Source organism: Zea mays, chromosome 4 (assembly GCF_902167145.1).
Source record: "Zea mays cultivar B73 chromosome 4, Zm-B73-REFERENCE-NAM-5.0, whole genome shotgun sequence".
NCBI lineage: Eukaryota > Viridiplantae > Streptophyta > Magnoliopsida > Poales > Poaceae > Zea > Zea mays.
Window position 1 is genome coordinate 224,091,047 of NC_050099.1, and position 16,349 is coordinate 224,107,395.

General features: G+C 43.1%; 1 protein-coding gene across 3 annotated transcripts in view; it reads right to left on the reverse strand.

Moving 5' to 3' along the window:
- Window positions 1–383: 383 nt before the first annotated feature.
- The window catches only part of LOC100502149 (uncharacterized), a 29,288-nt gene continuing 13,322 nt past the window's right edge, over window positions 384–16,349 (reverse strand). The window contains exons 6-7 of one of the 3 annotated variants that reach the window (XM_008679513.3): window positions 870–935; window positions 384–691 (exon numbers count right to left, since the gene is read on the reverse strand). In XM_008679513.3, the coding sequence (XP_008677735.1) occupies window positions 645–691; window positions 870–935 (113 nt within the window). In that variant the 3' untranslated portion in view covers window positions 384–644. Of the gene's footprint in view, window positions 695–869; window positions 936–16,349 lie in introns of all 3 variants that reach the window. The other 2 variants (XM_008679514.3, NM_001196627.1) reach the window with 2 other exon arrangements.

Below are 16,349 nucleotides of genomic sequence, written 5' to 3' on the forward strand. Positions count from 1 at the left end.
CTTCATCAAAACACAGAAGGTATGCCACACCAACACCGCCAGCAAGGTAATAACAACCGTGCTCCTGACGACCCTTATGCTAAGATTAAATTTTCTATACCATCTTTTTTGGGTCATTATGATGCTGAGGGATATCTTGATTGGGAGATGATGATAAAACAGAAATTTGCTGCCCACCTTGTACCTGAACCACATCAAGTTAGACAAGCCACTAGTGAATTTAAAGATTTTGTTATTGTCTCGTGGACTGGTCTAGTTGGGGATGGTAGAGCACCTACGACTTGGGAAGATCTTAAGGTAGCTATGCACGATAGATTTGTTCCCCCATCTTATCATAGAGAATTGCGTAAGAAATTGATGCGTTTAGAGCAAGGGGATAAATCTGTTCAAGCTTATTATGCTGAGCTTCAGAAGGGATTGCAACATTGTGGGATAGTAGAGGGACATGAGGACGCTCTTTGCCATTTTTATTCAGGTTTGCGGCGTGACATTCAGGACATTGTGGATTACAAAGAATTTAATACTGTCAACAAGTTGTTCCAGTTTGCTATGCTTGTAGAGAAGGAATTGCAGGGACGCCAACATCGACCTAGGACTACTTTTGGCGCCTCCTCTACATCACGGACGCACACACCTGCCTCGAGTCATACACCTTCGACCACTCCAGCGTCCACGCGACCTCCCTCGACACCTGCTGCACATGTTCGTTGATTAATGTAAAGCAATAGCGTAAAGCTAACCATGATAACCCAAAAAGGTAAACAAGGATAAGGTAAATACAGACTAGTCAATCCTTAAGTTTTAAATAATGTAATGCGGGATAGTGAATTATAAAGTAAATAGGACATGATAGGTCTGAGGACACTTGCCTTCACTAGGTTGTTGCTCAGGAAGATCTTCGGCAACACACTCAGGGACCACGGGCTGCTCGTTGTCTAAATAAAGCGATCATGCATTCAATACATTTGGTAAATCACAAATGAACAACACATCAATCATGTACAAACATTGGAACACATCTCAAAAGGTAAAGTATTAATTAAAAAAGGAGATCAAACTATAAGATGAGCCAATCTCATTTAGGAGTTGATTATTCTTTAATAGGCTGTTTGGTTTGAGGAATGAGCTAGTTCATCATCTTCTCACTCCTCATTTTTTTGTTTGGTTTGTGGAATGGAATGAGTTGATTCATCATCACCTCATTCCTCATAGTTAGTTAGTTAGTACTAATATGAGGAATGGGGTCATCCCACCAAATTTGAGGAATGGACCCATGATGCACCACCATATTTTGGATGAAGTGATTCCTCAAACCAAACACCCCCTAAGTGTTGTCCATAATTACATAGTCTAATTCTATTCATTTTATTGAGACTCAAAAGTTAAACTAGAGATTAATTCATATATTGCACATTATTAATCTCATAAGATTAAATATCCATTAACCCCTAGGGTTTCTTTTTATTTATTTTATTAAGTGAATAATTCAACACATACACTAACTTATAGTCTAGGTATAAAATTAAAGTGTACAGACTGTGTATGGACACAATTTATTTTAACAGATAATATTCCTATAAACATTTTGCAATTTGAATCACTAAATTTGGAGTTCATATGAAAAAGATATGAAATAAACAAGTTTTGAAGTTTTAAATATGAAAATAAGTATACTTCTGTAATTATTTAAAAGCACAGGGGCTGTTTAAAAGAACACAGCGGTCTGCGCACGAAAACTAGGGACGACGAGTTCTATTGCTCGAAAGCTCAGGGTCTCTTTAGTTAAAATTACATGCGAAGGGGTACGGGGTGTTCTCGGCCATCGGATCAGCGATCAACGGTCAAGATTAGATCTGACCGAATAGGCGCACGCGCGCGAATGCGGGCACGACTGACCAGCGGGCCAAGGGCATCAGCGGCTTGGGGAGAGACGGTCGGACCGGCTGGTCCCAGTCACAGGGTGCGGGTGAGGGGGAGAGTGGGGAACGGTTAGATCCAGATCGGGCGGTCGGGATTAGTTCTGGCTTAATTGAAATCGGACCGTCCGATTGGATTTGGGTGGTCTAGATGCGTGCCAGGGGGTTTTTGTCTCTGTCGAGAAGCCAGGGGTGGCGCTCCCTGTGGACGCGGCGGCGCCATCGCCGGAGGCGAGGCAGACTGGGCCCCCTAGGGCGCGAAGGGTCGGTTCAGGTAGCTGGAGAGTTTGGGAAGGGTTGTGTGAACTCTATGGCAGTGTCGGTTTTGTCTGAACGGGGGTGAGGCGGCCAGACGGCAGAGGGGAGTCCTCGGCGGGCCGGAAGATACTCCAGTGAGCAATCACGGGTAGATAAATGCGAGACAAGAGAAAATAGGGGCGGGGCTAGAACGGTTACCTTGAGGGGAGTCCCTGGAACGACGGAAGGAAGCTGGGGCGCGGCGAGGACGCGGGTCGATGGCGGCGGCTCTCCGGCTGCACAAGAAGTGCTCCAGTGAGCGCGGATCGGGCACACCAGAGGAGAAAAGGGTGAATCAAAGGGTGTCCCGAGCTGTGGGTGATGCGGCGGAGCTTACCAAGGGAATGGGCGCGACGCGGGAGTAATGGTGGTTGCGGAACGGTGATGATCCCTGGTGAGCGGCGGCGGAACCCGGCTGGTCGCGTGCGCAGGGCGAGAGAGGGGGCGAAAGAGCTCAGCTGAGGGCGCAAATGAGCGGGGGGAGTGGGCGAGCGATGTGCGGGCTTCTAAAGGGGCTAGGGCGTGAGGAAGTGGCGGAGAACGCACGGTCGTGGGCGCATCCACGACGGGGGAACGTGGGCGAGAGGTTAGGGACGTGGAAGGGGCTGACGGGCGGGGTCCGCGAGGCAGAGAGAGAGAGCGCGCGTGCGGAGAAGAAACGGCGCCGACAGATCGGCCCCACAGAGCAGCGAGAGAGAAAGGGTGCGCGGGCGCGGGGCTGGGCCTAATGGGCTGACTTGGGCTGAAATTGTTTTTTTATTTTCCAGGAAATTTCAAATTGTTTTTCTATTTATTTTCTCTAGGGTTTTCAATTCAAATTCAAATCAAGTTTCAAATTCAAACCAAATCAAACATGTGCAACAATTCAAAGAATATTTGGAGTTCAACATGATGCAACATTTCATGACTCATATGTTTTGGACAAAATAAAATAAATAATCCTTCCCTTAATTAAACTAATTCTACAAAAAAGAAAAGGAGAGAGTGAAACTAGAGAGAGAGAGAGAAGTGTAACACCTGAATTTGGTTGGTAATTAGCAAGAAATTTTATACCCCCAAATTCAGGGTGTTACACCCTGCCCTCGCACTCACCGAGCCGTAGCGCCCCCGTTGTTGCTTCGCCATTCTACCGTCGCCGCTGGACTTCTGTCGGCGCTTTGGCCACGGTGAGCTTCACCTGAGCTTGGCGCACCGGGAACCCGCAGTGGTTTCCCCTTTCCTCAACTCCACTGCCAGGTCCGCGCTCAACCTCTCCCCTGCGCAGGTCGGAGCTCGCCGCCGCTGCGATTCTTCGACGTCCGGCCAACCAGAGCCCCCTCACGCCATGCCAAGGTGCCCCAAGCGCCGTCTCTGGGTAAGTGACCTTTCCCTATCTCTCTTGTGTGCCAATTCCGCTTAACCGTGGGAAATTTCGGCTCGCTAGAGTCGCCCCTCGTCGGCGCCGCGTCTTCATGGTGTCCGGCCACTTCAACCCCTCCCCGATCCTGAACTCAGGCCTAAAGCACCCCCACCCTCTCCCCGGAGCCTACGTCGGCCGAAGAGCGTCAGATTAACTCCCACCACGACGGGTATTGCTCGCCGGAGTAGCCTTGGGTTTGCCCGAGGGTCCCCCTCCGCCGTCTACCCATCCCAGTCCCGTGCTCGCCACCCAAACCTCGTCATAGTGCTTGTCGAGTTCTCCACAACCACTCCGGCTACCTAGACCAACCCCCAGTGCCCTAGAAGCTCCAGTCTGCCTCGCCTCCAGCGATGGCACAACCGTGTTCGTGGAGTGCGTCGCCCCTGGCTAACCGGAGGAGACTAAACCCCTCGCGCCCAATCCTAACCGCCTAGTCTTGATCTGACGGCCTGGATTCATGAATAATGGTTCGCGCGGCTCGTGAAACCAGAGCTGTCGATCTGCGATCCAATGGCCAGCGTGCCCCGTGTCCTCGGCATACTGCTGACATATGGGCCTGCGTGTCAGTGCCTCAAACCACCCTGAGCCCACCTATCAGGTGCTCCCGCCCGCTCGCCTGATCTAATGTTGGTCGTCGATCGTGGATCGAATGGCTGAGGGAACCTCGTACCCCTTCGCGCGGCGGTTTTGCTAAAGAGACCCTTGGTTTTCCGAAAACCAACCCGTCGTCCCTCTATTTCACGTGCAGGCCCCTGTATTCTTGCAAACATACCCATGACCTTTTAATTAATCACAAAATTAGACCTAATTTAGGGTTTTTAGTTCCAAAACTTGTTTATTTCATAACTTTTGCATATGAACTCCAAATTGAATGATTCAAATTTTAATGTTCATAAGGTTATTCTCTGTCTATGTAAATTATAAGCATTCAATGTCTCTGTAATACCAAAAAATGTAAAATGGAAACATAGTTGATTTACATACATGTTTTTGCCTCTGTTTATTATAACATGTGAATCAACACTTCAAAAGTCATTAATTAACTAATGACACCTAAAACAATATGTGCATCATGCTGATGATTTTATTTGTGTGTGCATATGTTAGTAATAAAATTTTATAGAAAGACCTTAATGTTCAAATTGGAGCCAAGACTTAAAATTGGAATTTTAGAATTTGAGAAGGAGAGCACTTGTTATCACAAAATAAATGTCAAATTTTTTTTACCATACCATGTCTAAGATGAATATTTAATGAGAAGGCAAATTACCACGAAGTTTGAATTTAAATGGGAATTTGAAATTTGAATTTGGAAATAATGGGGAAAGAAACAAAAAAGAAAAAGAACTTGTTGGGTCGCCATCTTCACTGCTCGGCCCAATTGAGAAACCCACTCACCCACGTGGCCCATCAACACTCCACCGCGCGTGCTGCCAATTGACATGTGGGCCCTGCCCGACAGCTACCTCCGCACCCTTTCTCTGGTTGGTAGGGTCCACTTGTCAGTCTGCACGTTATACGTCGCGTGCACCTAAATACCGCCGACATGAGGGACCCGCTGGTCAGCATCTCGCGCGTGCAGTCGTGGGTCTTCTTTGCGCTGGCGATCAGGACCCATTCGCCAGCCTCAGCACATTACTGTTTCTCTTCTCGGGCATGCACCAGCGCAACGACTCCTCCGAAGACCGCGCTGGCACCTCGACCACCTCCCCAGCTGCGGCCGAACTACCCGCCTGCCCTTATAACCGGGTCGTCCTTGCCACGACCGCCCTAAAACCCTACCGCAAAGCAGTTGCAGAGAGAAGCTAGGGGGAAAAGAGAGAGATCCGCCACCACCATAACTCGTCGGCGACGGCGAGGGGGCGATCTTGTGATAGCTGGGAGGTTAAGCTTGGGTGGGTGAACCGATTCACGGGGTTTCGGAGCACGGAGGTCGACTAGGGCCTATCGAATCGCTTGCCTGTGGTAGAAGACCACCGCGGCTCCGCCATTACCGAGAATTCCCATTCTTCCCGCACCTATTTCTGGTGAGTCACTACCCATATGGTTCGCGGTGTTATTTCCTTTGTGTAGCGCTACTCAGGGTGGGGAATGGGTCTTTGTAGCACCTACTGGTTGTGCTCCGTTAAGCTCACCGCCATCAGATCGAACACCATAGCCTAACTCCGGCGACTGCGGGCACGGGATAATGTGGAGTCCACGGGAGTCGTCGATTTGTTAGTCTATGGTCCAGATTAGATCCCATGTACCCCTTCGCCCGGATGGATTTGCACCGTTGGATTTCGATCTGGCGCATCTATGGTGGTGTGAAACGTTTTAAACCAGTGTCGTTGATCGTGGATCAAAGGGCTACCATAGCATATCGTTTCAGGTAGTCTTGATCTAATCTGGGTCGTCCATTGGAGATCCAGCGGTCAGGAATGTGGGATACCCCTTCCTGTGTGAATGTGCACTGTGTCCTGGATCTCTTGCGCCAGGGACCCTTCCTTTTCTGGTAATTGTTGCGCAGTCCAGAGGACAGTTAAATTAGATGAATAAATATGGAAAGTGATTTTAATGTAAAAATAATCATTAAAACTTGTTTAATCCGTAGAAAATTCATACTAATTCCAAATTGACCCATTCCAGTTTCTATAATTTTGTAATAATACTGTTTATTAATTAGTGCCACTGTTTTGACATGAAGACTGTATTAAAATTTATCTCTCAATTAATCTTGTATCAAATACGTAAAACCTTTGGAAATTCATAACTTAAAATCCATAACTCCAAAATTAATGATTCCTGTTCCTATGATCTTATTTTAATTTGTAGATTATTAATGTGTATTTTGTATACATGTTTGGTGTGATGTTAATTTCCTCTTTATACTATGGTTGTTTGTATCGTGGTGATTAGAAGAGCCAGTGGCTGAGGATCCCGGTGTTCAGCAGTTAGAAGTTGCTGAGCAGGAGCTCATTGAAGGCAAGTTGTGCCCTTGACCACTTTTTTACCAAATAATGTTCTTTATTATCACTTATCAATGTATAGATTTAATTTTGATGGGACCCAATAGGTCACCCTAGACTGGTTATCCTTTTACCTTGTTTAGCCCTGAATCATTTGGTTAGTTTTGCTATTGCTTTATATGGTTTTGGGTTAATATTACATTATGTCATGTTCCAATTATTCTGTTATTTTATTTATGTTCATGTCAAGATCATTATTTTAATTAGAACATGGAGCTTAACTTGAGAAACACGTGCCACCATAAGGGTGGAATGGGACACCCTTGGCTGACTAACTAGGAAAGCTAGTGGAGGACTACCTTACCTGATAGGGGCAAGGACAGTAGGGGAGTAGGCGTGTAGGGAGGTTCCTGGGTTGATTTTGCTGCTATGGCGGTCAGACGGGGGTGCATTGCTTTTCCTAGAAAGTAGCAGGTTTTCTGAAGCTAGTGGAACTAGGTAAAGGCCTCGTAGTGTTACCCTGCCTCGCTTCCTTGGTAGAGGTGTATGAGGCCCGCACAACCCCGTGGCAGATGGGTAACATGACTTGTGGGTACATGGTACAACCTCTGCAGAGTGTAAAACTGGTATACTAGCCGTGCTCGCGGTCATGAGCAGCTTAGGATTCTCGCATGATTAAATTATGAAACTAAATTTAATTTGTCATTTGCATTGCATGGGAATTATTATTAATTTTGTTCTATTATTCTTATTATGGTTTGGTATTCACTTACATTTAGTAACTGCTAATAAAATTTGACCAACTTATTAAAAGCAATGCTCAGCTTTGACCCTTATTGTTGATCAGCCTTACACATCACATAAACTCCCACCTTTGGTGAGTTCATGCACATTATTCCCCACGACTTGTTAAGCTATGATCTTTTGTGAGCTCACACTTGTGATATATAAACCCCCCACAGGAGAAGAACAGGTGGCCCAGGAGGAGCTATGATCATTATCCTTTAAATCCGGGTGTGACAGTCTGCACACATTAATTTTATGCCTAGACTATAGGTTAGTTTAGGTAATGGTTTATTTATTAATAAGAAAAATAAAAAGATATATTTGTATACTATTATTAGCAAGATGTCGGAGATATTTATGTGCTACATTTTTACTATAGAGGAGTGAGACGAAGAGTGCCATGTAAGTTAAAGAGTAGAAACAAATTTTACTAATGCATAAAATCATTTCCCACCCTCCACCCCATGAATTTGAGATAGGCTTATATCTGAACTTTGGAAAGTGGTGGAATGTCAAATTCCAAACTAAATAAGTTACTTTATTGAGTGAATTCCAATTCCTCTAAAATGAAGGGATCCAAACGCCCCGTAATGGTAATTAGATGTTTAACTTTGTGAGATTAACAACATGTAAAGTATGAATTTATCCCTGGTAGAATTTTTGTGTCACATTAATATAAATTCATTTAATTTATGCAATCCATGGAGATAGATAATACTTAAGAGAATCACAAACCTCTAAGTGTGCCAGTTCACCCTAGCACATAAGTTCACCTTTTGTGTTTATACTACTCTGTCAAACTTGTGTTCACTTGATTGTATATGTTTGGTGTATTGTTTATTTGTCTTTATCCAAATGTATTGAATGCATGATTGCTTTGTTTAGACAATGAGCAGCCTGTGGTTCCTGAGTGTGTTGCCGAAGACCTTCCTGAGCAACAACCTAGTGAAGGCAAGTGTCCTCTGACCTATTATGTCCTACTTACTTTATAATTCTCTGTCCTGCATTACTTTATTGAACCCTAAGGATTGACCAGTCTGTATTTACCTTATCCTTGTTTACCTTTTGGGTTATCATGGTTAGCTTTATGCTACTGCTTTACCTTAATTAACGAACATGATGTGAACATATATGATACAATGATGTTATCCTGCTGATGATCTTGTGATACTTTAGGGGACTCAAGTTGTTTCCTGAGTACCTCAACGTAAGGACCTGTTCGTTGAGTGACCACCCGAGATAACAGTACAACCATGATGGTGGAATGGGATGCCCTTAGCTGATTAATTAGAGGAACTTGAGGTGTAGTTGGCTTCGTCGTAGAGCCGTCAATGGGGTCCGGGCACAGTACTTGCTCTGCCGAGGCTAGTTGCCGAGGTTCTTTCGATTTGGTTTTGTTAGTCACCCTTCCTGTGGGGAGAAATACTGTGTTTATCAAACTGGAGAAACCTAACAGCCGACTATGACCTCCAAGAAATCTTTGTAAAGGCTACGCAGTGTATCCCTAGCCATTCACCTTGGTAGTGAAGATCGGGTCTGTGCAACCTAGGCTGGAAAGGGATCACGACTCGTGGGTAAAGTGTGCAACCTCTATAGAGTGTTAGAAACTGGTATATCAGCCATGCTCACAGTTAAGAGCAGCCTTGGGATCCTCTTTGATTAGAAGAGCTTTGGATACTTATATGATGATGATTAATATTGATGGTTATAACTCTGGTCTCTGGTATTTCCTCTTGGAGTGAGTACTTTTGGGTAATAACTGTGTTTATTACTAAAACTTGGCTATGCTAGTAATAATAAATACTTGACCAACTAAAAGCAACAGCTTAACCTTAACTCCACATACAACTAGTCCACTTTAGCCAAACTGGACATTTGCTGAATACGTTGATGTGTACTCACCCTTGCTTTAAAAATCACCCCACCCCAGGTTGTCCCCACTGTATTCAGTGCTTAGGAGGAGATGCAGGCAACATGGATGACTTTGAGGAGTTCTAGGACTACGACGAGTTCTAGTTATGTCAGTGGCAAACCCCTAGTCAGCTGCCTATCAAGGCCATATCTACTACGTTCGCTTTTCTGCACTTTGATAAAACTATTGACAATGTTAAGTAATAACTTTGTGGATGTCTTGGACATCTTGTTGTAATAAAGTATTATTTCCGCTATTTACTTTGAGCAATGTGTGATGATGTCCGATTATGTAATCGCTCTGTACGTGAGTTTCTGCTCCTAGCACGTACATGGTTCACATTCGGTTTGCCCTCTAAAACCGGATGTGATAGCTAGTCAATCCTTAGGTTGATTCCTGTTGTGTGTGAATGTAAGTTCTCATGTGAATAGGATATAATAGGTCACATTATACTTGCCTTCACAAAACAGATGCTCAGGGTCTTCAACCTTGTAGAGCTTGATGAGCTTTGTCACTTGGCCATCGTAGCTTGATCATCGATTCCACAAAGCTAGGGAGCAGATCATGTTCCATTCGTGACACGTAGTGAACACGAACAGGCACATGCAAACATACATATACATGCATACGAATATTACACCATACAAAAGAAAACATTATAAAACATGCAATACAAAATAGAGTTTGCTACTATGATGTGAAACTTAGTGCCTCATAGAGCATTTAGTTGACGCATATGCAAAGGGCTAATAGTGCTTTAGATTTGCGAAAAAATCTTTTCAAAAGTGTATTTGAAAAGGGGCTAATTTTCTGATCTGAGGACCGTCTGGGATCCCACGGAGAAGTCTATAGATTTAGTGTGTTTTGGTGTGGTTTTCAAAGTTTGTACTGCGGATCGTCCAGACCAAGTGTTCGGATCCGTTCGATAGTGTTGGCCAATAAGAGTCTCGCTTTGCAATGTCCCTGGTATGTCTTATGGACCGTTCAGCCGAAGGGCATAGACCGTCCATCATTGTGTCAATTTGGATTGAGCAGATACTATGTGTTTTTGAGGTATTGATTTACATACTGTCTGTGCCCAGGTCACAGATAGTACTAACTACCAGGTCGTAGATCGTCCACGGGTATGCAGAGCTCAAGGTATTCAAGTTCCTAGGCCACGAACTATCTGGCCAGGGTTAGTGGACCTTCCACGCCTCACTTTTTCTGACAGCTCATACACGCTTTTCAAACGGAAAGTAACTGTTAAAGTTAAGGGCGGGCCATCCGGCCCTAGGGTGCGGACTGTCCACGAGTGCGTAGAAAGGGGACAGTTTGCCCATAACAATTAGTTTTTGTGGGGGCTATAAATAGTTGAGGTGCTCGTGTGAGATAGCTCTTTTGTCCATTCTTTGCATACATTGAACACATTGAAGTCAACCGACCTCTCTCACTCGCATCTCTTGCTTGGTATAGCATTTTCAGTTAGTTGGAGAGAGCTCTAGTGTGTTGCATTATTGTGTGATATTGAGGCACTATGTGGTTCATCAAGCAAGCATTATTAGCTTGTTACTCTTGGAGGTTGCCGCCTCCTAGACAACTTGGTGAAGTCCTCGTCGAGCTCTTCAAGAAGATTGTGAAGAGGTCGTGGTGGCGCTTGCCTTACCGGAGTGGTGAAATGTGACAATAATGTCGAGGTTCGAGTGATTCCTTAACCATCCGACTCAAAGATCAAGTGGAGACTTGATAGAGGAATGAGTGAGTGCATTGAATCCACCTCAACGCGGATTAGAGGTGGTCGGTAAATCACCGAAACCATGGTAAAAATTTTGTGTCTTTCTCATTTATTACTTGATTGCATTTTATATCACTTGTGATTTGTTGTATCATTGTTCATTACTACACACATTGTTTACTTGTTCACCCTAGGTTGCTAAGCCAATTTAATACAACATAGGCTAGAGAATTTATCCCTCTTGTTGTACTAATTTAATTTGTCTAGCATCTTTGATTTTAGTTAAAAATTGTCTATTCATCCCTCTAGCCGGTGTCCTTGATCCTACACCAGGTGCTTTTGGCTCGCCAAATTCTGCCAAACAGCAAGGGCATGTGTTGAGCACCAAATTTGGCGCCTAGATGACCGGACGGTCCGACCTTATGGCCCAGACAGTCTGTACCTTGAACGGTCCAGCATGCAACCTGAGCAGTCTGTGATTAGATTAATTCATGCTAGAATTCTTATCTTTAGCGTGGTTATCTAACAACTCATGGGAAACTGTTGGGTTTCGCCTAAGGACGGGTCTAGACCTCCCATATATATATGAAGGGGTACAACTGATTGAATCAACCAACAATATCAAACCACTTTTACCTTATGCATTAGAACTAGGAGTAATTTAGTCATAGTTTAGCTTTAGTTGTAGTTCCGCAACCTCAATTTTCTCCTCTCTTCGGCTCTATGTCGTCTAGAGGAGCTTCGAGTGGCTCACCGACGCCAAAGCAACCTGAAGATCCTTCCTCACCGACGGGGTCCCTCCCGGTAGGCGAGATCTTGGTTCTTCACAGAGCTCTCTACACCATCGCGATCCGTCCACCGCCTACACACGAATGGTCCGCGCGCTTGCAGAGGAGGAGCACATCTCTCTATATAGTCGCAAACAGTCCGGCCACCTATCGCGAACGGTCCATGCTCCCACAGAGAGGACCCGGGGTCCTACACACCACGTGCAGGTCCTAGGGTTCATTTGGTGTTTGGCCCAAAAGGGTGCTAACAAGTTTAAAATAAAAGATGAGATGATTAAGGTTGTTGGAGATATCCTTAGTAGGGACAAACACAAAACGACAATTTTTTAGAATTGTTTTCAAAACTGTGCCTAAGTTTAAGGCTAAACAAAAAAATGGCTATCAAAAATACAAAAATGAAAACGATAGAAAAATTAGAACAGAACACTGTTTCCAAAAATTACAATATTTATTCAGTATTTTTACCGTTGGTAATGAATTTATTTTCCAGAAAAATAAATATAAACTAATCTTTATAAATTTATAGTAAATTTATCTTAATTTCATCATGTTTTTTAAATCAAAATCTAACGGTACATAGTTTACAATTGTTAGAAACTTTTATGGCTCTTATTTATAGTTTCTTATCTATTGTTACTTTTGATACATATATTCATAATTTGCTTGAGAACTTGAGAAGGACCAAAAGGACATCAATTATGTTAACTATTTCGAGTAGTAGGTGTATGATAAGAATGCAAGTGCCATATCACCATACACCATCTTGATTCTATAGTCATATGCTACTAGACATGCTAGTGCTTTATTATACATGATGATGGTTTTATTAGTGTATTACATTATCTTACATTGAGTGTGATCTCCTACCTTGTATTAAAATATCTTATACATTATTTCTTATATTATGATAGGTCAAGTTATATAGCTAGTTCTACGCTCTATAGTTTTATGTGTGATATTGTTTTATGGTTTCAATGGTTACCGATGAGTTTTTAACCGAATAGTTTTGTTTTGTGAGGTACTAAGTTGTCATATGCAGCACAGTGCTAGTTACTTATATTTATGAGATATTGCTTTAATGCTTTATGATATGTGTTTTAATCTTTCATGATTTTGTGAATATTTATATATTGTTATTAATATGTATGTAGATGTATGTCTTCTATGAATTTTTAAGTCAATTGAGGGTACAAGTTGCGATTTTAATTGGTCATATTTTAGATATTGATTATGATCGGTGTATTCCGATGTTTCTGAATTACCGATGTCATTTTTATTTTTTGAGTTATTATTTTTATTTTGTTTTTCAAGAAAATATGAAAATGATTCTATTGTTTATGTACCCTTTCCGTCCTTTGTCTTGAGGCCAATAAATGTCCGATCAATGGGTCCTATTACCATGGTGTACCCAGCATGCTTCATTCTTTTTTACCCGCCTCTCTACTTCTGTCAGTATACTACTTCTGTCAGTATACTACTTCTGTCAGTATAGAGGAAAGTTTTCAATCCAAATTAAACAAAGGAAAAAACAAGATACCTAGCATAGCATGACATATCAACTACGCCATGTTAGAGGAATATACATTTTCAGTTTTAATTTAATCAAGAAATCACGGTAATGTATGTGACAACATGTATGTATCACTACTCACATAAGCAGTAAACAACAATAAAACATGCATAATTACTAAGAACAGTACCCTGCGGAGGGACCGATGCTCAAGGAATCAGTGGATCCATTCACACGAGACATCTCTTGTGTATTTTTGATATAGTCATATGCAGTCGATGTAGGCAGATGTATGCAGTGCAGTCCCACGAACGGCGCCAACGACGAAGAACGGGATCAGTGCTGGTCAAGCGGACGGAGCGTGCAGTCGCAAGTACGCTCCCCAAAAACCTGATCGCCTACATACCCGTGCAAGTGTCGCTCTATGGACGGTGATTTCGGAGGCCTGCTCTCCCACACTCTCTGTGCTCACAGAAGGTGGGACGGGGATAGGCTGTACACAACGAGTCTGAGAATGTCGTACGTGTGTTCTCTTGTGACCAGAAGCAGTTTCCCCTCCTCGTATATATACAAACGTTGAGGGAGGCCAACGGACAGTAACGGTCACCATCAGAGCTACTATTACAGCCAGCCAGAAACTGACGCCATCAGTGACATCCGTTAATAGCTGACAACCATTACATCTCGTCTGTTACTAGCCATAACATAGGAAATAGCCAGTAACGTATGACAGTAATGGACGGTCATTACTCTAGGCAAAATGCACAACCTTTAGGAAGGAATATTCGGACCAAGATCCGATCTACCACGGCCACGGCCCGGCCGGCGGCGCGCGCGCGTGTTGCAGTCGTTCATCCTTTTCTCAGCTTCTCAATAGATGCACCAATGGTCCACCTATTTAAGTTGAGTGAATTGTCCCTTAAACTTTTGGTATGGTACTAAAGTACTAGTACACTATAGCATTAAAGTGGGCCTCTAGTGTTGGGGGCCTTCCTCCTCCGAAGGTCCTCAAAAACGTAACTAACCATATGTCTTCAGTGTGACACAGATTATTGCAGGAGGCTTCAGCTTCGGAATAGCGATCTTCTTCTATGACAAGAGTAGAGGTGTAACCCGAAAGTGACAAAAATGGGTGACGAAGCTACAGTCAAGGGACTTCGGCTCGGGTTGATGACGAAGACCAAATACAACAGTGACCAAAAAAGGATAAAGACTATTTAGTCCTTAATGCTTCGTATTATAATTGTAGACAGTTGTCAAGGACATAAATGTACTTTTACTCGGACTACGTCCCATGCCTATAAATAGATGAACAGTAGCACCGTACTGTTCACGCTGGATTGTACTTACTCTCTCGCATCCTCGCCTTCGAGCAAGCCAAAGGTATCAATGTAATATTGGCATTGTTGATATTCATATATGTTTTATGGAATGCAAGAATAAATGAATTATTAAGATATGATTATCATATTCATCCCTTCGCATTCCCTTCCATATATTAATATGATGAATGTATGTCCTTCTCGACCTTCGGCTGATAAGCATTATATCCTTGAGAAAATAATGCTTCAAAGGACGAAGGTCCTTAATGATTAACGACTGTGTTGCCTTGTTCTTGATTAACAACATTTGAGAATAAGTAACCAACATCTAGCGTTGACTATTATTGAATATTAATATGAGCCAGACCCACATTAATTCAATAATCCCCACCAAATGCTAAGTCACACTAAAATGCTCTCATCATCTTAAACGTTTGATATACTGGTGTTTCGATGGAGACTGTTAAGTTGAACATCCACCTAGAATCTAGACTACACTTGACCACAACTGCACAATGGACTAGGCCTTGAATTGACAGTTTTGCATGGAATAAGTTTCATCTAAACTCTTTACTAGTACTAGATTGCCGAGCGCATCCCCTCTAGTTGGAGCATATAAGTCAAACTCCATAGCCTTTCACGGGTATCTAGAGACCACCGAGATCTCATAAACTGTGACTAGCAGTTAACCCATATAGGTATGTTCCTCTAAAGATGCTCTATAGGACATCTTTTCTTTACAAAGCCACTTGGAACATATTAAGGTGTTAAAACCAACCTACCTTACAGCAAGGAAAGATGTGCATCTAAAATGAACCTTATTAAGGGTCTTTCCTCTCTGTCTACCACTAGCTTGTTTCACCATTCTAATTAACGGGATCTCCGATCACATAGAACAGGTTACCACTATGATAAACTTTAGGTGGGTCTCAGGCCCATTTCACTCGATGCACTATCTATCACACTACATGATAGCCCCTTAGTAAATTGATCTGCCAGATTTTTAGACGTATGGACATAGTCCAATGCTATTACTCCAGAGTTCCTCAATTTCCTGACAGATTTTAAACGCCTCTTTATGTGCCTTGTCAACTTCATATTATCCTTAGAACTCTTTATCTTGATTATCACAGTCTGATTATCACAGTTCATAGAAATAGTCGGCACAAGTTTTTCAACCACCAGTAAATCCATAAGAAGTTCATGAAGCCACTCAGCCTCAACTGAAGCGGTATCTAATGTTGTGAGTTATGCTTTTATAGTCGACCTCGTTAAGATGGTCTGCTTGCAAGACTTCCATGAAACAGCGCCACCTCCAAGTGAAAACACATATCCACTTGTGGCATATATCTCATCAGCATCAGATATCCAATTTACATCATAATAACCCTCCAATATTGTTGGGTAATGGATGCCTAAATGCATGGTACCTTTTAGATAGCACAGAACTCTCTCAAGAGCATGCCAGTGATCATCTCCCGGATTTGAAACAAACCGGCTCAATTTGCTCACAACAAACAAGATGTCAGGCCTCGTAGCGCTAGCTAAGTACATGAGTGAACCAATTATTTGGGAATATCTCAATTGATCCCTAGCTATCCTTTGATTTTTCTTCAATAGCTTACTAGGATCGTAAGGTGTTGGAGCAGGTTCACATTCGCTATAACCAAAGCGACTCAAAACCTTTTCCACATAATGGGATTGCACAAGTGTGACCCCACCATTGCCTTCTCTTAGTAGCTTAATGTTAAGAATAA